General features: G+C 37.8%; 1 protein-coding gene across 1 annotated transcript in view; it reads left to right on the top strand.

Annotated features, from left to right (window-relative positions):
* Positions 1–23738, top strand: part of FTCDNL1 (formiminotransferase cyclodeaminase N-terminal like) — a 170737-nt gene that overhangs the window by 28799 nt on the left and 118200 nt on the right. The window contains exons 5-6 of the mRNA XM_042949635.1: positions 19469–19593; positions 22535–22622. Of these exons, the coding sequence (XP_042805569.1) occupies positions 19479–19593; positions 22535–22622 (203 nt within the window). The 5' untranslated portion in view covers positions 19469–19478. The remainder of the gene's footprint in view (positions 1–19468; positions 19594–22534; positions 22623–23738) is intronic.

The raw sequence follows: 23738 nt of genomic DNA, 5'->3' as shown, positions 1-23738 counted from the left end.
CCTTAGAGTGACAATAACAATTAGTATAAAAAGAGTAGCGTTGGCTCCATTGAGGACTATTTCCTCAAAAGCAAAGGAGAAATTTAGAGGAAAACTATTGGAATCAGTCACCATATCAGCAAGTCAATTGTTAAATAATGCCCTGAACGAACTCTGAAATAATACATGGGTATAGCAGTGCTACTGGCAAATGGTAAAGAAAACATTTCTAAATTCATTTATATTTACCTGAACTTTCTTTCAGTCAAGTAAGTTTTTTTTTAATTTTTTAATGATTTATTTATTCTTGAGAGAGAGAGAGAGACAGAGCATGATGTCAAGTAAGTTTTTTATCACCAAGAAGTCAAGAAAACACCTGTCCCTCTGTTAATTTTTTTTATAATATTAGACTTATACCTCTCATAGAGGATTAAAAGACTAGTTTATAATTATCAAGCATGACTCTCAATTTCATATTTAAAAATAAAGTTCATGTCATGCCCAAAGTCATGGAGAAATTTAGAAGTGGTGTTTAAAATAGAAATTTAGACTACTGACTTGAAATCTCATGTTCTGACCACTAGACCACACGCCTGCCCAAGGACACTTAAATTTTTTTACTGTGTTATTCTTCTTTGTAATTAGATGCAGTGATTAGAGTGTCTTTTGCATTACTCTGCATTTTTCTTTTAAGTTAGGGTTGTAACCCACATAGGGCAATGTCCCTTACAAAACTAAACAAGGGATTTTCAGTCTTGCAATACAATCTCTTGATATTTGTTTATAGGTTTCACACATCAAAAAAACAATGAAATCTGTAATTTTTCAAATTACAATCTTCTCATTCTCTAAGTTATGTGCCTATGAGAATTTGCAAATCTTTTGAAGAGAATGTAATCTTTATGCTTACAAAATGTAGGCTTTCATATTTGGGTACAATTACAAATCAAGGCCCTTTTTTCCTCCCATAATAATCAGTTCTCAAAGTTGTGGGTTTTCCTCATTTGAAAATAAATTAATGGGAATTTTAAAATATAATTCATCCAGTTATTAAATCTTTTCAATCTTTAAAATTAGAAGCCATTTCTATTCTCAATCTGCCAAGAAGCAAAGGCAGAATATTCCTTATAGCATATTACAATTTAATTTTTGTTGATTGAGGAAATAAAAATAAATAGCTAAAACCATTTTAATCTAAATTTTTAAAAGTAGAAAACTTCTATGTGATTGCTTATTATTTTGCTTTCTTTTTCATGACAGGTATGTATTGTGTGCTTAAATAATTGAGTTTTTCTGTATCAAGTACTTGTCAAGAGAAAAAGTCAGTTTTGGAAACACAAAAACTCAAAGTACTACAGATGGCTTTCTAAAGGAATTTGAATTAGATAGTATTCAGTGTTGCAAAAAACAAAGATAACTTTTATAGCCCTAAACATCAAGTTTTTAAATTAGAGATTGATATATAAGGGAACTGATTTTGCTTAGTCATTCATTTTTAAATAACACATCATAGTTAACTAAATTATACAGTTTTATGTAGAGACATACATATTTTCTGAATGCTGTCATGTAATTATTTAAAAATTTCATTCTTAAAGTCATGAGTTTTAGACACCAGTTACTTTTTAAAAATCATTAATACTTTATTTATTTTATTTATTTTTTTTAAACCATTAATACTTTAGAGATGAAGATGTGGTTGTTCACATTTTTTCCAGACCTTGCTGGAGCAATCTGTAGGGCAGGCAGTGGGAGCTGGGGAGCATGGCAGCAATAGTCATATGGGAAATTTGTTAACCCTCATATAAAAAGTGTAGGCTGCTATAAGGGTGTAAAGAGTGTTCCAGAGGGAAAATAAAGTGGAATCAGGAATGTCAGTAGCTCTCCAAAGAGGTACTCTTCCACATAGTGGTTGCCTCTTTATCAGAACTGTAGAAAGTAAGTTTGGAGAATAAGTTCTTTACCTAATTTGCACAACATATATCTCCAGTGTCTAGAACAACAAATTTGTATTAAATGAATAAATGAGTGAATGGATGGATGAATGAGTAGTGATTCCTTTGGATACCTTTTAACAAGTTGCCATATTAACATTAATAACCATGGGTAAACTGAAGGTAATCCCCCTGACAGTGAGTGGTGTAGGAAGTATACACAGTGAAGATGTTTGAGAGTAGAGAACTATGGCCGGGATCAAGGATTCTTGACAGCAAATGGCCACTTGGACAACGTGAACTTTTCCAAAGTAGTTGTAAGTCATGGAGAGACCAGTGATCTACTGACATCAAAACCTCCTCTTAAATTTATGGATGAAACATGATATCTGGTCTGTTCTTTAAAATCATACTTTGAGGGCAAAGGTAGGGGGAACAGGAAAAATGGATGAAGTACTGATGAAATAAAATTGGCTACATGTTGGTAATAGTTGAAGCTAGATACATGGGATCCATATACTCTTCCCTACTTTCATTCTTGAAACGTTAAAAGTCAATAAACACACAACTCTCCACTTAAGCCAGAGATAATAAACATTTATATTGCCTAATATGTAGATAGTCTAATCTTAAAGAGGCCTACTTATACTATATAGATCAAGAAAATTTTTAAAAAGATTTGTCTTCATGACAAAAAAATTACTTGTAGCTCTAGATGCAATAAATTATGATGGAAATCATTGCCATATCACTGATATCAGGTTTTTAATAATCTTGGGGGAAAGCTAAGGAGCATATCTTTACCCAAAGCCCAAGTTGTCCTCAGCACATTTTCACACTCGGATGAGGGCTGAGGAAATCAAGGAGATTAGTGGAAAGGTAACCAAATAACGAAGGTAGCCTTGATAACCCACCTGCTGCTGCCCACTTGCAGAAAAGACTTAGGTGTGGCCCTCTTATCAGGCACTGGAATTTATTACTTTGTAGTGCTTTTATGTTATTCTCATTGCTTGATCATGAGCCAGATTTATTTATCAAATTACATTAATCTTAAATTCTGGCCTAACAACCCTATCTGAGTCCATTCAGGCTGCTGTTAAAAAATACCATAGACTGGGGACCTTATAAACAACAGAAATTTACTTCACACAGTTTTGGAGTCTGGAAGTCTGAAATCAGAGTTGGTGGTTGAGTTCTATGAAGCCCCCTTCCAGATTACAGACCACAGACTTCTCTGTATCCTTTTATAAAGGCATTAATCCCATTCATGAGGGCTCCACCCTCATGACCTAATCACCCCCAAAGGCTCCACCTCCTAATACCATCACCTTAGGCATTATGTTTTCAACACATGAGTTTTGGGGATGACATAAATATTCAGACCATAGCAAACCCTTTAATGACTTTATGTTTCTCTTAAAGTCTAATTTCTTAACAAGGAAGAGAGACTTTTCCCTGCCTCTTCAGAGGACTTTTTTGGGTCTTTTTCAGCTCAGTGATTTGTGACTTCATAAATAAACAGCCTAATATATATTAAGTAATTGAGGTAAAATGAGTTTGAATTTTTTAGGCACCATCATAAGTAATATGATGCATTCAAATGCAAGTTGATGAGAGGACATGAAGTGATTTTTCTAGCCAGATCCCCATGCTGCCCTACTCAAAGGGTATTTTCATGGAGATTGATTTGCAAATGTTTGGCATGAAAGCTTTAAAAAAACAGCTATGTATTATAGAATCCTGGAGGGCAGGAATTATCTCTCCACGGGTACCTTTTTTATTTTCTCACAGCACCTTATAAATAATTGTGTCTCATAGTAGACCCCAATACCTTTCTTTGTACTATTAACCATCAGTATCACCACACAGCCTGACATGAAAATAAGTGATTTCCATATTTAATAGTGTTAATCTGAAAATTTTTAAGCATAACTTGTTATTGAATTAAGAAAATCCACAATGGCATCATTGTACAATTGAAACCCACCCCCTGTATATTAAGTACTAAGACTGAAAAATCATACTGTAATGGAAGAAGGCCAAAATTAAGTGAGCTGTTCACTTCAAATTGTACTGTAACTCTAGTATTCATACAATATATTGCAATTTCCAGCTGACCTTTCAAATCTACTTACAAGAAGAGAGGTTTATAATTCAAATATTGTAGGAAGAGGAAATCTAATTTTGACCTTGAGTCAAATTGATGCCAAAGGAACTTTATGGTTTTCTTTACTTTATAAGCTGTAATTGCAAATACAGTTTCCTTCATCTAAAAAACTATTCCACCCTGAAATTTTCAAACAAAAATAGTTTGCAGAAACATTGGCAAAAGACATCTTCAAAGGAAACTAACTAGTTTGAATTAGAAGGAGAGGGAGGAGAGAGATGGTGGATATTTTTAAAGGGATTATGTTTTCAATATTTTGGGCATTCGATGTCTAATTCCTGTTGCTTTTTTTAAAAGCATTTCTCATTTAAAATTTAAAAGTAGATTAGTAATTTAAATGTGCTTAATTTGTAAATAAGATAAAAATAACATGTGTATAAGATACTTGAAGAGAAAAAAACATGTGAAAATCTTCTCTTTAAATATTAAATAGAAATACAATTATCATTAGTATATGCCATAAAATATTAAAATAGGTGACTCCATGTTGTGGCATTAATAAAGACATAGAAATGGTAAGAAGTTCATTTACCAAAAATATTTTGACTATATTTACCAGAATGCTTGACAATATAATTTCATGTTCAATGCCAGTGTTGGTTGCCCCCAACACTGTTTATTATTGTGCATCTATAGGTTAATTTTATTTTTAAAAAATTAAAAAAAAAATTGTTTAAGAGAGAGAATGCGCAAGTGCGTGCAGGGAGGGGAGGGGCAGAGGAATAGAAAAAGGATCTTAAGTAGGCTCCATGCCCAGCAAGGAGCCTGATGGAGTTCCAACTCATGACCATGAGATCATGACCTGAGCTGAAATCAAGAGTCAGATGCTTAACCGACTGAGCCACCCATGCACGCCTGGTGTATCCATAGGTTAAATTTAAAACCATGCCTAACTTTGAGATTTACTGGCTCATTACCTTTGTCGCAACAATTGCCTAATGTTCAACATAAGGCACCTCTGGATTCTGGTTTTAGGAAGTCAGTGTATTATTTCAGTAGGTGAGATGTTAGCATAGGGTATGAGGTTAGCATTAAGTAAAAGTGTTATCCCTTCTTACTTCCTATCGCAGCAAATTCCAGGTCATTACACTGATCTCAGTTCTCAGATAAGTGTGTGCGTGTGCGTGTGTGCGCGCGCACGCACATGCACACAACTTTCATATTTGGGTGCTTTTGATTCCAGTTGATATTGCACATGGATTTTCACTACCCAAACCATGTTTGACCAAGGTAACACAAAGGAACCCACCAAATTCAACTCAAATGTTTTTAGTTTACCTTTGAATTAAATGTATCAAATATTGAAGTAATAATTGCAGCAACGGAATAGGAGATACATGAATCATTGAGAGTCTGTAAATGTTGGATTAAGGTAGTTCACTTATCAGTCAAATGACCATCAGATTAGAAAGAAAGTTCAGAATTTCTTCTTTGTCTCTAGGAAGAAATAATTAAACACAATAAAAACAAAGGAGCTGGAAAAGATCCAGAGAAGCATCACATCTTCACAGAAATGGCTTTTGTGTTAGGTCAGGATAAAATGATAGGCTTAGAAGGATAAATCCATTTCCAGAAGTAATAGACCCCCTACAAAAAAAAAATCCCACCTGATTAACAAAACTAGAATAAACTAAACCAAGAGAAAAACAATAAGAAAATAAAGATGGGGCACCTGGGTAGCTCAGTCAGTTGAGTGTCCAATTCTTGATTTTGGCTCAGGTCAGGATCTCAGGGTTTGTGGGCTCAAGCCCCACATTGGGATTTGCACTGACAGCGTGGAGCCTGCTTCAGATTCTCTGTCTCCTTCTCTCTTTTCCCTCCTTCATTCGTGCTCTCTCTCTCAAAAATAAATAATATTAAAAAAAAGAAAGATAAAGATGTATTTCCTAATCATTAAAATTATGGTGGCTATTATACATATCCAAGAAGACAATACACTATGTGGTGAGATGCAATCTTGTTTTCATTGTGGAAAACTTACACCTCAGGGAGTAAATGCTGAGCAGGACCTCTTCAAGAATAGATTTTTTACAGGATATGTGATAGTGGTTTGTAAAATATGAAAAGTTCAGAGAATTGAAAACTAGATTTTTGAATAGTAGAATTAGGAGCTCTGCTCTGAAATTTGAAGGAAATATTTACAAGTAAAATGAAATATTTCTGCAGAGATGTATATAAAGAAAATAAATGGCATTAAGAAAACTTAAAAAACTTGGCAGATAGTAATTCTATTTCTAATCACTAGAAGTAGTTAGAGATGGTCTTGTTAGATTCCTAAACTGCACAGGGCAACACTATTCAAATCATCCCTTGGTACCCACTCTCGGAAGAAAGAGAATGTGAAGATTGGGCTATGCTTCTACCCAATAGACCACTTCATAGAATCTTAACCTATTAAACTGGAAAGGACGACAGAAGCCCTGGTCCAACTCCTTCATCTTACAGATTTGGAAACTGAGGAGCAGAGACCCTGTGTCATTCATCCAATGTTACACCCTTGATGATGACGGGCTGGGATAAAAACATGGCTTCCTGATCTCTGGTCTGAATTTCTTTCCACTATGCAATATTACTAATCAGGGACATCTCTATATCAATTCAAAATCACAAATGTAGTTCAATCATCTTCTTACAACGGTAATGTGGGACCTAAATGCCTTTGCAATTATTATCATGGTTGTTAGATTTCATGGCCATTATCCACCTGCTGGGGCTCTACTTAAAGGCACACAGGCAAGCAAAGTAGTCTACTGTCCTGTAACATAAAATAGTTACTTTGAGGTCAAAACAATTATGTGAAGGTTCCTGCAGGAAAAGTTCTCTTAATAATACCTTTGCCTTCTCCCATTTTCTAAAGTAATGGTAACTTACCCAGTTGCCCCAGGCTGAAACTGGTTAGCAATTCTTGGTGTTTCCATTTGAAGAGATGAACAAAGGAGGTATCAGGGAACAAAAGCTTTTAGCGTAAGGCTATGCTCACTTTATCTCATGGAGAAGAGAAGGCAATTATGTATTGGGATGGGAAAAACAAATAAGAATTATAACCAATTGAACATTTTGTCTGTAAAATTAGAATTTAATTACATCTGTTAATAGAAATGCCTTTTCCATATCAGCAATTCCATACAGGTTTCCCACACTGCCCTTAGCATTTGGTGCTCCTGGTAGTTTGTGCTGAATATTTTCTTTTCAAGTCAGAAAGTAAAACTCACATATTTGAAAAAGAGAAGAAACCTCAAATCTATTATGTTTTACATTATCTTCTTTTCATTTTACTGTCCTTTTAGATTTAGAATAGATTTATATAAACACATATTTAGGTTGAATGCCAAAAGGCTTAGTATTGCAACAATTGTTAGAGGTTGAAACCAGATATCATCATAGAATGAACTTGGATCTAAGAAGAAATGTGAAATGTAATCACAACTACACTTTCACATTACAAAAATGTCAGTAATTGAATCTTTTTTAAATGTTTATTTATTTATTTTGAAAGAGAGAAAGAGAGAGCATGTATGAGCAAGGGGTGGGAGGCAGAGAGAGAGGGAACGAGAGAGAATGCAGGCTCCATGCTGTCAGCACAGAGCCTGATGTGGAGCTCAAGCTCCCGAACCATGAGATCATGACCTGAGCTGAAATCAAGAGTCAGACCCTTAAATGACTTGGCCACCCAGGCACCCCAGAATTTTTATTTAATGCTTATTTACTCGGCGGGGGGGGGGGGGGGGGGGGGGGGGGGGCAGAGAGACGGAGAGAGAATCCCAAGCAGGCTCAGGGCTGGCGCAGAACCCATTTCAGGGCTCAATCCGCCAAATCATGAGATCATAACATGAGCCGAAATCAACAGCAGGATGCATAACCAACTGAGTCACTCAGCACCCCATCACTAAATAGAATTTTTAAAGTTTGATATGGTACGGGAACAAATATTCAGATTTCTGTCAATCTATTTCCCTATTTCTCATTTTAACAATTTAAAATTTCTTGTTTTTGGGGTTCCTGGGTGGCTCAGTTGGTTAAGTGTCTGACTTCAGCTCAGGTCATGATCTCCAGTCTGTGAGTATCAGCCCCACTTTGGGCTCTGTGCTGACAGCTCGGAGCCTGCTTCAGATTCTGTGTCCACTCTCTCTCCATACCTCCCCTGTTCATGCTCTGTCTCTCTCTCTCTCTCGAAGAGAGATATAATAAACATAAACATATAAAACATAAAAAACATAAAAATAATAAACATAAAAAAATAAAAATAAAATAAAATTTCTTGTTTTCTATATAACTATCATCTTTCATAACCTTCCCTAATTTTGTAATACTTTGCTCTTCCAATATGTCCAGCATATAAGGAAATTTTAATTCCAAGTTTTATCTATACATTCAAAGTGAATATTCAAATGTTAACAAATACATTAGAATGGCCTTCCTTGTTGGCATTATGCCCCTGCTTTGCTGTCTGAACATGATGCAGACATGATGATGATGTAGGATTGTGGCTATTTGACTTTTCAAAGGCCATAGGGAGGCTGTAGTTGAAGCCAAATTGAAATCTTGGCCAAATACCAAAGTCAAAAACAAACTTAACTAAGTCCCTGATTCAGAGTTTGGTAGAACATTTCAATAAGTGAAGAATGTCCTAATTTTTTTTTTTTACAGTTTTTCTATTTTTTTTGTCTCCCTTTCTGGAGAAATAACTAGACATTTTAAACTGAAGTCAATGAATTCCTCTAAAATCCACAAGATGGTGCTATGAAGTGGTGTTTAGAAAATTTTTGAAAACCATATGCCTTCTAGGAGCAACTTTTAGGCAGGGCCAAAGAAGTACCATTTAATAATATTGACTACAAGTAAATGCCATTTTAAAGAAAGTAATGTCAACCGGATTAGTTGATATAAGAAAGGCATACCTTTACTTCTAATGTTGTTTTTTAATACTTTGTCCCCAAAATTATACTTCTATAATTCTGTTATTGGTCTCAGGTTTTAAAATGTCTTATGAGAAGACTAAGAATTGAATTTGGATCTCAGCAGGGCTGTCATAATGGAAAAAGTACTGGACCGAAATAGAGACAAGAGTTCTTTTTTTTTTTTTTTTTTTTTTTTTTTTTAATGTTTATGTTTGAGGGAGAGAGAGAGCAAACAAGCACGAGTGGGGGAGGGGCAGAGAGAGAGGGAAACAGAATCCAAAGCAGGCTCCAGGCTCTGAGCTATCAGCACAGAGCCCAACTCGGGGCTCAAACTCATGGACCATGAGATCATGACCTGAGCCGAAGTTGGATGCTTAACCAACTGAGCCGCCCCGGTGTCTCGAGACCAGAGTTCTAATCTCTGCCCTCCACCTGAATGGCTGCATCCAGTCAGCCTTCCATCTATTTCAGCTATACCCCACCAAGGGCAATTTTACCCCTGGGGAATACTTAGCAACATCTTGGAGACATTTTTGATTATCACGACATCGGTGTGAGACTGCTACTTGCATCTGTAGGTAGAGGTCAGGGATGCCACTGAGTATCCTACAATGCACAGGAAAGACTTATCCACAGTAAAGAATTATCTTGCCCAAGATTAATAGTGCCCAGGTTGAGGAACTTGTCCTATTCGTTCACTCTTTCATTGGTTTGTCTGTTCATTCATTAATTCGTTCATATATTCATTGATTTCTGCATGTATGGATTCATCCCTTCAACAAATTTTTACAAAGTGTCTACTATGATTCAAGACCAGACTAAGGTCTAGGGATTAAAAAGACAAAAATTATACTATTACTGTTCAACCTTATGAGGGAGCAAGACACTTATGAAATAATATAGCAATATGTGATCAGTGTTTCAGTGTTAAATGTAGGATATTCTGAGAATAGCAGAGCATGATGAACACTGGAGAAGAGGGCAGAATTCAGGAAGTCTTCACAAGGGTGGAAGTTGTTTACTGGGTGGGTGAAGGGTGGTCGTAGAATGAAATTTTGAGCAAAGCATAAGCTAAGCCAGAGATATACAGTAGTCCAAAGTGTGTTTGGTGAGCCATATGCTGCTGTGGCAGGAGATTAGAGTGAGGAGGGAGGTTGGGAAAAGGAAAGGCGAAACTTTTAAAAAGGTAGAATGGGGTCCCACTGAGAAGGGCCTTGGATTCATCCTCCAGGTACCAAAACTTAAAACAGAAGAGTGATATTAAACATGTGGTGGTCCCTTTACCTCTTTAGGGCCTGGGTTTCACACCCTTAAAGTGTTTGATGAGATACCTTTCAGATTGCCTTTAGCTTTAAAACTATGTTTTGTAATTATAAAGACAGTCCATTAGATATGTTAAATGCTGTATATTCTTAGATTGATATTACAACTATCAATTAAAACTGCAATATCTATAAAGAAAATATCTTTATACACAAAAGTTGTGTTCTCACATATATTTTCTTTCATTATAATGAACAAAATATAAGATATTCCCATTAATATATTTGGTGTTTGTTTTAAGGGTGGATATAGTTGAGAAGATCAAGTTATTCTGTAGAATAGAGTCCCCAATTGGTTAATTCCTATGTCAATTATTACTTTTGGTTGTACCTGGGATAAATTTTTAAAAATATTTTTTCCTTAACCTTTTCTACTTTTATCAATAAGTTTTACTTATTTTAAAAAATTTTAAAGTTTACTTATTTATTTTGAGAGAGATAGAGACAGCACAGGTGGGGGAGGAGCAGAGAGAAAGGGAGAGAGAGAATCCCAAGCAGGCTCCAAGCTGCCAGCACAGAGACCAGGGTGGGGCTTGAACTCACAAAACCACGAGATCATGACCTAAACAGAAACCAAGAGTTGGATGCTTAACCAACTGAGCCACCAGGTGGCCCTTTTATCAATAAGTTTTAGATAATCTAATTAGATCTAAGTAATTTACCATGTGTTTTATAATTTGAATAATTACTTTAAAAATATGAGTGTTTTAGGGAAATAAAACTTTGAAGTCTTTTATGTCATACATTGATAAATGAAGAGAACCTAAAGATTAATAATTGCTTGAATTTCACTTGAGTAAAATTAGTAGTTATCAACTGAATATTTGATATAATTTGAGTATGATTTATAAAATGTATTTTCATGATATATCTCTCATTTAATATTTTTATATTTGTAATTGAAATTCAGCTTTAAAATATAGGTAGCTGAAACCCCACTGCAGTCAAGTTCAGAATGTTAAGTCCATAGATCAAATGACATATGATGAGATAAAAGAAAAAAAAAAAATGGGTGGGGAATACAGAAAAGAAAAATGGGCCCTATATCTAAATAGAACTCTCCTATGAGAAACACTGCCATCATTGTACCCCAAACAGAAATGAAAACCCTGATGTTAAAGGTGACAGAGGCCCTGGGAAAGGCGGGGCTGTGTTACAGTCTTCTGAACTGGGTAGGGATGCAGGAACTAAGCCCTTCCATCCTTGCCTGTTGTCTCACTATATCGGTCTGATTGCGTCTCTTTGAATCCTTTTCTCTCCTTCCCCCAAATAGTGATCCTTGCAGTTTCTGTATCATATTTTCTTGAGTATTAATAAAAACCTTTGATGGATCATTTCAGATTTGAATATCCATTCATATTTATTCCCCTCCACAGAAATTGTTATTAAAACCCAATAATTTAGGGGCACCTGGGTGGCTCAGTTGGTTAAACGTCCAACTTCCGCTCAGGTCATGATCTTGCAGTTCGTGAGTTCAAGCCCCGTGTTGGGCTCTGTGCTGACAGATCAGACCCTGGAGCCTGCTTTGGATTCTGTGTCTCCTTCTCTCTCTGCCCCTTCTCTCTCCCTCTCTCAAAAATAAATAAACATTAAAAAAGAAAATAAATAAAACCCAATAATTCAAAGTGTGAATTTTCCACAGCACTCATGTTTTGAGACAGCATCACAGACTTGTTTCAAGAGAGAGTTAATCTCCAAAGATGAGATCTTTGCATGCTGCTATAAAAAGGATTTCAGGCCCCAGAAAAGTAGTTGAACTAACTGGTGGTTTCCCAAGGCAACTTAGGGTTCAAAGAGTGGCCATGGAAGAAGCAGTGATGGGGGCAAAGAGTGAAGGTGACTGGTAATGCCCACCCCAACCTTGTGCTTCATCACAAGCTCTGCTTCCATGTCTGTTGTCTCTGTTCCAGGCCAGACATCATTTGAACAAAGGTTATGAGGAAGTGCCAGATGATTTCTAAGGGCTTTTCTGACCTGAACTTCTATGAATTTATATTTTCTAATCCCTTCCAAAAAACATTGAACTTCAAGCTAAAAGAGGTGCATAAAAACTGAGAGGCACAAGGTCGGATAAAGAAAACATTAAAAACAACAGCACCCCAAAATTAATCTTGCTCACCTCTTCTTAAGAAATTAGCCATTTTCTACTTAAGGAAAAATAAATTTAAAAGTTAATCCCTTCAAACCTTGAGATATATAATAAAAAACAAACAAATCAGCAGGAAAAACTTCATTTGAACCTTCAGTTTGAAGAGCAGAAGTGGTTCTCTCTAGAAGGGCTTTTTTTTTTTTTTTTTTTTTTTTTAAAGCAAGGAATGACTCTGAACACACATGTGAATTAGGAAATGCAGACATCACATGCATTCACAGAAGCTTCTGTTCAGGTCTCTGATTCCTGTGCATAGAGGAGGTTGCTTTTTTGATGTCAGTAAGAGTTGACATTCTCTTGCATATACAACAATAATAGAGAATTGTCTACAATTGCATGGAGCATGACTGGCCACTACTGGGATTATCACAAGATATATTATCTTTCTTTTTTTTTTTCCTTAATTTTTTAAAATGTTTATTTATTTTTGAGAGAGGGAGAGACAGAGCATGAGTAAGGGAGGGGCAGACAGAGAAGGAGACACAGAATCCAAAGCAGGCTCCAGGCTCTGAGTGCTCAGCAATGAACCGGAAGCAGGGCTCAAACTCACAAACCACAAGATCATGACCTGAGCCAAAGTCAGATGCTTAACCGACTGAGCCACCCAGGCATTACAGATGTATTATCTTTCTTAATGAAAATTGGCAGTCATCACCTAGTGGTTGGCATTTTAAAGTAAATATTTATTGACAAAACCTCATGACACAACAAAAATTCATGTTACTTAGGGGAAAATGTTTCTAAATATCCCCAGCATTTTTTTTCTGGATATAATAAGATACAGTTTGTGAATTATAGTTTTAGAAATAATTCTAATGTAGCCCCCATAAGTTAAAACAAATATTCAGCAAAAATTCCAAGGCTATTTTAGGAATTGCTTTTCATCTGCAATATGACTAATGGCTATAAAAAACAGCTTTGGAGAGAGGCTCTAAGAGACACTTCATTGCATTCAGTGCCTAGGTTCCATAATAAAGGAGTGCACAACTGAATGACCACATGGAATAAAAAGGAATACATGGTATAAAACATGGTGTACATGGTATAAAAAGGCAAAGAATGAATTAAGGGGTGGATAGGTCATAGACTTTTAATTTTTGGCTAGTTACATGAGATATTCCTAGTATGAATGAATAGAATGCATAACAAGTGATTCCACTTTAAGCTAATAACTATGCTTACATTCCAGTCTACTGGTCTTTTATGGCAAATTTAGCCAACCGAATGCATATTATGTAAAGGGAAAGACATTTCCCAAAAATGTAGGTGAAAAAAGGTTAATTCTGGAAATCCTGTGGGCTTTTTTTCCTCCTTCATTAAGACAAAAATGGCTGGAGATTATTTCCCATAATTAAGACAGCAGTATATGGGCAATGGAGTTATTTCTGTTAGTTGTTATAACTTCTTTGTGGACATTAAGCTCATTATATTCATTTTAAATAAATTAATAGCATAGCTTCCCCCACTACAAACTAAAAATGGCAGCAGTGAAACCCATTTGCTCTTTTAGAAAATGACTAGTAGAACACATATTGCATAATATCACGATTCAAATTGTTTAATACAAGGAATTAAAACCACTTCTGCATTTAACTTGTCCTAGAATGATAACTAAAGTCACTTGTTAAAATTTTTCATTTACCAAAGGACATTTATATCAGAGAAGAAATAAAATATTTCCATGTTCCATGAAGAAGGCAGAATGATAAAGTACAAAAAATAGGGTGAAAGTAAAATCTTCAAAGAAAAAAAATTGCATTAGGAATTAGATTTCTGTCTAAGCAAAATTATCACATTTTCCTGAACAGGATAAATGCTGGAATACGAAGATATAAAAGAGACTCATAGCATTATTTAAAATGTTATTTAAAACATTATTTCAAAATTATTATTTCCCAATAGGAAACTTTCTAATTACCATATTTTGAAATGTATAAGGTAAGTAGGTAGGGAAATGTATTTAGTAGAGTTGATTCTTTTGCTTGTACTAATAAAGGTCTGCCTTCTCTTGAGATAAGTTGGCCAACTATCCTATATATGGAGGACTAGAAAACTCTCAAACAGACTATAAATAATATATAACCACTGGCTGGGAAATTTCTACCCTTGACATTTCTGGTTTTGTTGCCCATTTTGGGGACACAAAGAGAGGATGCAGGCAGGGCAAAGTGGTGCCGTTTCCTCTTAACCCTACAATCAGGAACAGGCTGTACCAAGGGGAACACAACCACAGGGCAGGGATCAGGGTGAGGTGAGGGAGACCAAGTTGGACAAGTACAGGGTAGGATTCTGTCTTTACTTAAAATGTTGCTATTTTGTTCACCATAGATTTCTTATTTTGCATTAGTTTTGACTGTTTAAGACACTGCATTACCAAGTGTTTTGGCACCCACTTAAATTTTGCACTAGAGGTGAGTGCCTCACTCATTCACCCCAATCCCAGACTTGCTCGAGTAAGTGCCTGAGTCAGGTTCCAGCAGCTCTGTGGACCCAAACTAGAGCACAACCTCCCCCTTTTATCCACCTGAGCCCTCACGGGCCACGGACAGCTTCTACAAGAACTACCCTCTCCTTGTTTATAAAAATGAAAATGAAAGGTACAGAAAATTATTTTGTCTTACAAGGGCCTGATGGGAGTATTAGGAAACAGGTATCACAGATAGAACTGAAACTGGGACTTTTAGCTGTGCTCTTTTCCAGTGCTTATTTGTTTTTGGACAGAAACCATATGAGCAAAGGAACAAATGCTCTGAACGTGGACTTAGTAGGAAAAACAAGGAATCAGAATAACACATTCACCCAAAAAGTATTCACCCCCAAACTCCTCCAAGCATGCTAAGTTAAATAATGAGAGGTTTGATGCCCATACATAGTACCTGTGACATAAAGCTCTTTCAAACAATGAAAAAGGCAGGATTACATGTGGTTGAGCTAAACGAACACCAAGGGTACTTTTCTATCCTTGAAGAGAACAAAATAAGACTTTCAATCTTACTGCCGAACTTTTCATCAGACTTGCTGGCATCTTTCTCTTTGTCTTTTCTGTGTTTACAATCCTCAAGCAGAGGCAGACCCTGCCCTCCTCCACAAAGAACTTGGGACCCTGCCTTCTCTCCTGTGTCTGACCTCAGTCTAGTGGAGAAAGGGATTAAGGTTTACTGAGTAACTGCTGGGTGTTGATGCTTTCAGAAATGTTATCTTACTTAATGCCCCAGCAGTCCTGTCAGGGGAAAGATATTCTCATCGAGAGGATTAGGAAATGTGGGGAAGAAAGTTTAGGTCTGGCAGCTGTTACAGCTAGACCCATGAAGCCCCTAGGTGTCATACTGTTTTCTCTGAAGGGACAGATAAGCCTAGATGTAATGTTACTTTATCTTCCATTGTAGCAAGTAGTCTCACCACAGAATTGTTTGGAAAGGTGAGATACAGGGCCTTTAGTTCCGTTCTCCTTGGAAGGAAAGGTTGGTTACACCACCGTTAATTGGAAGCTAATGCTATGGGCAATAAAAGCTCTCAAAAGAAGAAAAGAGAAAGTTAGGGACATCAATCTAGTTAAAGTATTTTGAAATTATCTGTTGACATTAGATGGGTATTGGTTTTTGGGCATTAACATGGGTATATGTCTATCTTATGCATGTCTGTTGCAGATTCAGTAGAAAAAAATACCTAAATATATATTTAATTCCATAGGATCCCAAAGCACTTTGAGGATTTAAATTGATAAGCCAACCTCAAAGGGACTCATTCTTGCAACTAAAACACAGACACCTCTGGGGTGAAATGTGGCAACAGTTTGACAGGCATAGCAGTAGCTTAGGCCAGAAAGGATTTATCCAATTAAAATTATGGGATGAATTTTGGCTGGCAGAATGTAATTACCAGCCTTGGAATGGATCCAGGATCCTGAGGTTAACACCCCTCCTCTTGCCAACAGCCCTCCTACCTGCCAACACTCCGAGATGGAGAAGGCTGGATCTGACACAATCGCACATAATACTGTTGTGACATCTAAGTACAATGATGATGATGTGAGAAGCATCATGAACCTGATTTTTTTTAACACTCATTATGTTACTTATTTTTATGCCACATTAGGCTAGAAACCAAATGTCCACATAAATGTTAATTTCCTCAAATCTGTATTTAAAAAGTATAATTAGAAAATAAAAAATAGATTTAAAAATTAATTTATTCTGTCAAAGTAGTTATTTAGTGATTACTTCACTTCAGGAACGAAACCAGATCAAAGTGGTAACATTTAATCCTTGCTATATATATCAAAAAAAAAAAAAAAAAAACAGGTCCTAATTTTTTGTAAATGTGTTCTCAAGGTTCACTGGCCTACAAAAAAGAGAAATAATTATTAATGCCCGGTTCATGTAGCTCGTAAGTACGTGGGCAGGTATTAGTACGGCTTTTGTCCTGGGGTGGTTCCGGCGCTTGCCTACTCACAAGCGCTCCCGGGCAGCATTTCTCAGCAGAGACTTTACTGCAAGGGTGCGTTTGCACGTGCGCCAAAGAGCCCCCTGCTGGTGTATGATCAATGGGTAATGACCTCATCATTAGATTCTAATGCCCTTTTAAAAAAAGTCATTCATTTACAAGAGACAATTGTGGAGAATCCCAAGGTAAAGCAGAGGGGGTGAGAAGGCAATTCCACGCTGAACGTTAAGGCTTCCGGGCCGCCGGCACGCGGTGGGTGCGGGGCCCCGCGGAGTGTAGGTCAGGCAGCAACCGGCGGAGCCGGCTCCCGGAGGCGTGCAGCGGGCTGGAGCACGAGCTGGGCGCCCGGGGTGGGGGGCGGGGCCGGCGGCGTAAGCTGCGCGTCGCCCCCGCGGGGCGACCCCGACTCGGCGCCGTGCTACTCCGCCACCCCTCCGCGCGCGCAGGTCGGTTCTCTCCCCGACGCGGAGGCGCGGGCGCTGCTCGAGAGCCGGATCCAGGGCAGTCCCGCCGCCGGCCGTCCTTCGCTCCCGGGCCCCGCGGCCCGTGGACGCCGATCGCGGGGCGGCGAGGGAGTGCCCCAAGGCCCGCGCCCAGTCCCTCGGGTTAGCCTTCGGCCCACGTGGCCCTGAGCCACTTCACACCGGAACCGGGGCGGGGCCACGCAGGGAGACCCAGCGGCGGGTTCCAACCCGAGCACGCGCTACCGCCCCCTCGGGGAGCCTTTTTGCGGCCCTAACAGCGCGAGCGGTGGTGCGTACGCAGGAGGCAGGTGATCTGGCGGAACTGTCGCGAACTGCTCCACTCCGCGCTGGCCCTGCTGGTTCCTCCCCCGGGGGGCGGAGGGGGGGGGGGGAGGCCGGTTTTTGGTTTATGGCCGGAAGTAATCGAACTGGGATTGGAGGGATGGGCGCACTAGGAGCGCCGTCTCCCAAACCACAGAGTGTTTGCGGGGTTGCTCTGGGTTACTTTGTAAGTGGAAGAGGCAGGGAAACACTTACCCTTTTCACTAACAAGCTTGACTGCTCTCCAAAATTCCGGTGGCCGCTAATTTCAGCTTTTGCTGTGAAGGTAGATTTTTCTAACACCATCTTTGTGTGATTTAACTGTCCACAGGGAATCAAAATGTGGAATGAGAGGATGAAACTAATCCTTTCTTTTGCACTGTTAGGGGTTGCCATAAACACCATTTGTTAAAAAGCATAATTATGTTGGGAAAGTGCCTGATGAGACAATTAAGCTACATAAACACACTGAAAACAAATGAAAGCCAGAAGACGCCCACACCCCTTGTGTAAAGCAATTTTTTGTTTACACAGAAGAGAGAGGTCTGAGCTGCTTTATTACAACAATGTTATTAATGTCTACAAAAGCCTAATGACCGTATTTTCATGAATTTTCAATCATGAGATGATGGTCACAAGATGAAAACTTGCTTACAAACCTGAACTAACATGGAGCCTTGCGTTCCCTCTAGGTTAGGATGATTAGGCCCATGAACAATCCTAGTGAACAGAAGCCAGAGGATTGATGCATCGAGAGTACTATTATTTGCACGAGAGCACACGGTTTAGCCAAAACTCATAAGCTTAAAGTTTGTCTCAGGCTTGGGCACCATTCACTGCGGTATTCCCCACACTGAGAACATTACCCGATACAAAATAACCCTTATCAAATAATTTGTTGAATGAATTCGTGAGGGCCACATTTATTTTTAGTTACGATATTTAAAAGAGACCTAAATATGGCCTGGTCTTGAAAAGGGGAATTCTTTTCTTACTATTTTGAGATATTTAAATTTCTTTAGTCAATAATATTTGAGAGTTGAAAAATGCCATTCTAGGTACTAAAAAGAATCAAAGCAACCTCCAAAACTTGTGTAATTAATGCATTTTCACCAAAAGGATCAGTCACATTTTTGGCATTGTTGGTTCACGTAGGATATATATCAGATTTCAGTTCCAGGAAGAGAATCCTGTGAAAAGATTTTCAACTGATACAGGAATTTTGGAGACTGAAGTATAAGAGGAATTTAGTCAAATAGTTGTCACTTAAAGCACCCAAAGAGTCCCTTTTATTTGTTCATATATTGCCTGTGGCATGGCCCATAGAGATAACCTTTCTTTTTGCCAGAAAAATAATTTTTATAAGAATCTTCATTTCTCTTTGTTACAGTTCCCTAGTTAAGTCTCATTTAACAAGAGGATCATGCTTATTTGATAAATAGGACAGACCTCAAAAAGAGGATAAACTAAGGAAGATGATGTTTCAAAGGGAATAACATACTTTAACAAAAAAGTTTCATTTCCATGACAATTCAGGCTGAGTAACTTGCCCTGTGTGTTCTAGTAGTGTTAACTATGTTCCTACGTTCATACGTGTGTGGCCACCTACGCATGGTTTCCTGGTTGACTGGATCTGAGGATTTTATCCTTTAGGTGTTCTGCAGTAATGAAATAGTGAAATGTTCATATTATGACTGCTTGGTTTCCAAAAAACTAATTTTTATAAGGTTAATGAACATGAAAATATGAACACACCACAGAGACCAAAATGAACAATACTTTTTCTCCTAGAAAAATCACCATGTCTTCCTCCAGACTGGGGCTCTGTTTGGCTGCCTGTTTACTAAATATTTCAGAAGCCAGAAGGAAATACATTGTTGAGAACATAGCAAAAGCAGCTCTTCTTGAAAAAAATGGTAGGAACAACAGACAATTGAAGCGAATATGTAGTGTTTTGATAAATACAGTAATTTTTGTATAATGCAGACAGTGCTACAGAACACTCTTCTTTCTTCTTAGACTTCCCTCCTTGTTCTTGGGCTGTTACAGCTTTTGCAGGACCCCAGGATACTGAGATAGGTCGGTTACTCAGATGTGCACATGTGCTCTTTTCCAAAAGCCTGCATACGCTCAGCAGCGCACTGATTCACATTGGAGAGCGAGTGTCTGAGATGAGCATTGTTCAAGATTTCAGGCTCCTGAGGAGGATATATTTACATAAAGGTTTAATGTTTCCCTCATGGGCCATTTATGTGATCATTAATAGAATGAGCATAATTGTACCTTATGCTTTTTATTCGACAGGTTAAATAAAAAATAAACTTGCCAAATACCAGCTACTTTTCAAAGCTCTCCTGCCAGCAAAGCCCATACTTTCATTACAACGTTATTATTTCTACTCCATTTTCTCCATATAAAAACTCTTAGGCGATTGCCTTTAAGTGATGTGTGTAAGATCACTCAGCAATTCAGAAGACTGGAACTCAAGCCTCCTTACTCCCTGGGCCAGTGTTTCCTGTGAGAGATACCACTTTTTATTTTACTCTTGTTAATATGTTCATGTGGTGACACACAGTTCTAGATACCACTTGTTTTTACTTTCATGCACACACAAAACAGTGTATTTTCAGACTTCTAATCATTAAGTATATTAAATTTAAATTTTTGGCAACAGGTGAGCATTAGAGTCACAATCCTGAAGCATTTGAGACAGTATATTTTAATTTCTGGTAGTCATTTTTGATTCGGTGGCTATTTTTCATGAGAAGGAAGTGTTTTCCCCTAGCCCATTTCTGATGATGAGCACATTTAAGTTACCGCCTTACAACTTTGCAGGAGCTGCAAATGTCTAAGAAAATTCCTGATAAATTGCCGATAAGAAAGTCCCTCTGGAGTCAGTCTGCAGCTATGCTTTCCCATTGTCTTTGTGGGAAGAGCCAGCTTGGGTCTCTCATTGTCAGACATAGTACCTCTAATGGGATTGGGCTACCTGTCTCTGTGATTAAGTGAACGTGCAGAGACATCTGTGGAAGCCATATACTGATGGACGTCTGAGTCTCAACTTCCCGTTTTTATCAACTTATTAGTGGCAGCAGCTCAAGTGGAATTATAGCTATTATACTCCATTACAAACACCAAACAATTTACTTCTGCGGAGATCCATTGACAGTTCGTACTGCCAGCAGTAATTTTTTTTCTATATGCATGCTTAAGAAATTGCAGGAGAGAGGATTTCATTCTTCTAGCATTTGATTCAATTGTATCCTATGAAACTGAGAATAAAAGCTTTTCAGAAGAAGATTTAGGATGAAAAAATAAAATTATCTCTTTTCTTCCAGGAGCTAGAGGATGTTGAAAAAATACATAAAGTAAGAGGTTGTATAATTGTGTTCTTGGCTTCATCTTTTACAGTTTTAAAAATGAGGGAAGGTGGCACTAGTTAAGAAAATGACCTGTTGTTTTACAAATATTTTAAAGACGTTTATTTTTAAGTGGGTGGAATAAAACTATATCGTCCATATTTTTTCTGATTAAGCAATGTGAAAACATTTAAGTAGCCTAAAAGGTCTTAGGTAAAGGAACCTGAGTTATACGTTTTAGATGTATACCAGGGCAGGGCTCTATAGATGCTCATTTGGCTATGAGTGAGTGACATATGTTTATCTTTTCGTGTTATTAAAATTAATGGTGTGGGGCTGCTATAAGCTCTGTAGTTCCTGTGTGTAACTTATTTTTCCTCTCCTCTGAAAAGATTAATTGTTAGGCTGCCAGGGGACAGGGCGACAAAGGTATAATAGCATAGCTAACGGTTTAATTACTGCCTGAAAACTTTTGTCCTTCACTTTGAATTTGCTTTTGTAGGCTTAAGGGGGACTTTTAAGGAGGCTGAACCAGGCTTGTAAACTTTAAAAATAACTTTGGGGTAATGTGCGGCTGCCATACAAGTGTATAGCAGCTTTCTCCTCCAGGTTACACATTCAAGTGAGTCATAAGCCACCAAAAGCTGGAAGTCGTTAACATCTGAAGGATGTTGGTGGCCTCTGAAAGGAGATGGTGGAGACAGAACAGTTTCTAATGGACAGGTGCATACATCCCAGAAGCCTGTGTTTCAGACACTAATTGGCCTATCCTCGTTTTACCAAATGTCAGATTTTTATCCAGACAGTTTGATTTGGAGGTTTTCGAAGGAAAAACTGGCAAAGCCTAGAGGACAAGACGGAGAAGGAGCAGAATTTAGAGTAATGTGATGTGGCGACTGAAAGAAGAGGCTACCATCTTAGACTGAGTTAAGAGAACCTTGGCAAACTCAGTAGCGAGTCCAAGTCCAAGGCATGATCTGGTGTAGACACCAAAGGCTAGCATCTGAGCTGAGCCGTCTGGTTATATAGTAACCAGATAGAGTTATAACTATAATCTAGTTATATAGCAACACTATAAGAAGTAGCCATTACCACCTGGGAATTTCATGATTAGCCAATGTCACTTCAAAGGTCAAATACCAGAATTTTTCTATTTTTTTAACACAATTTTTAATGTTTATTTATTTTAGAGAGAGAGAGAGAGAGAGAGAGAGCGTGAGTGAGGGATGGGCAGAGAGAGAGAGAGAGAGAGAGAGGGAGACACAGAATCCCAAGCAGGCTCCAGGCTCTGAGCTGTCAGCACAGAGCCCAGTACAGGGCTTGAACCCATGAACCGTGAGGCCATGACCTGGGCTGAAGTTGGAAGTTTGGCTGAGCCACACAGGCACCCCCCAGAATTTTTCTGTTAAACTAAATTTAATTGCACCAGAAGATCTAAATTATTAAGGATTCATCACAGAAAAAAAATTCTAGCATGTATGTGTTGTTTTTTTTACAGGGCACAGGTATCCTGAAGTATCAGTGCTCAATATATTTTCATTTTCTGATCAAGACTACAACAGATCAATCATTAAACAGCAGCTTCTGTTAATGAGTTAGGTAAGATTTCGGTGTCTTTATGTATATGTCTTTTGATGAAGGATAAGTTTCAGGTAGACCTGAATGTTCTTTAATCACTGATTTCCTGTATAAATCCTAATACTCCCGAGAATCTATCTTAAAACTGCATTTCATTATTCTTCTGAACATGTATATCTCAAATGTTTCCAATTTTCTCTTTAGTAAAATGAGCAATGGGGTCCAAGGTTTAATATTCTTTCACTGAAGATGATCCTGTATCAAATGTGGTTAAGGAAACCTTTTCTGGTTTTAACCTGTGAAGTAATAGTGTAGAAATCAGCCTTAATTTCACCAATAACTTGGCATGGAATGAAATAATGAAATATGCCAAACAGTTGTGTTTTGGGTTGGGAGCCTGAAATCTTTTATTTTTTTTTTTAAGTTTATTTATTTTGAGAGACACAGTACATGTGTAAGTGGGGGGCGGGGGGGGGGGTGGGCACAGAGGGAGAGAGAGAATCCCAAGCAGGCTCAGAGCCATCAGTGCAGAGCCTGATGTGGGGCCCGAACCCACAAACATGATCTTGAGACCAAGATCCAGAGTTGGACACTTAACTGACTGAGCCATCCAGGTGCCCCAGGGAGCCTGAAATCTTGAGTTGTTCATGGGTTGAAATGAAATGAGCTCCATGTCTCATAGGGATGTTCTCAGATTTAATAGGAAAACTTGAATTGGAAGAATCATAATTGTTTAAAGAAAAGCCTATATTATCTTAATACTACTTAGTAAAGGGTTCCAAATATTTTCAAGTAAACCTGATTTCAACTGAGTGTCTTCTTTCAAAAGGTGTATTTGTTTGGAGAGCAAAAAGCTGACTGATAACTTCCAGCAAGCATAGGACTGATTATCTTGAATGTTAATCATAGGATGTAAAATTTGCTTCTTTGTTATTTATCTCTATGGCTAAAATGGTCATATTACACTAATGAAAACTCAGAGTAGCAATAGTATAGGTGTTTATAATATGTACTTCGATGTAATGATTCAATGAAAAACTCTAACTACTGAATAAGAGCAAAAATCAAATACTTATGCTTCAAAAAATGTATGTGTGTATATTTTAACATAATCATAAAACATT

This window comes from Panthera leo, chromosome C1 (assembly GCF_018350215.1).
Source record: "Panthera leo isolate Ple1 chromosome C1, P.leo_Ple1_pat1.1, whole genome shotgun sequence".
Classification (NCBI taxonomy): Eukaryota; Metazoa; Chordata; class Mammalia; order Carnivora; family Felidae; genus Panthera; species Panthera leo.
This window is presented reverse-complemented; position numbering and strand designations above follow the sequence as displayed.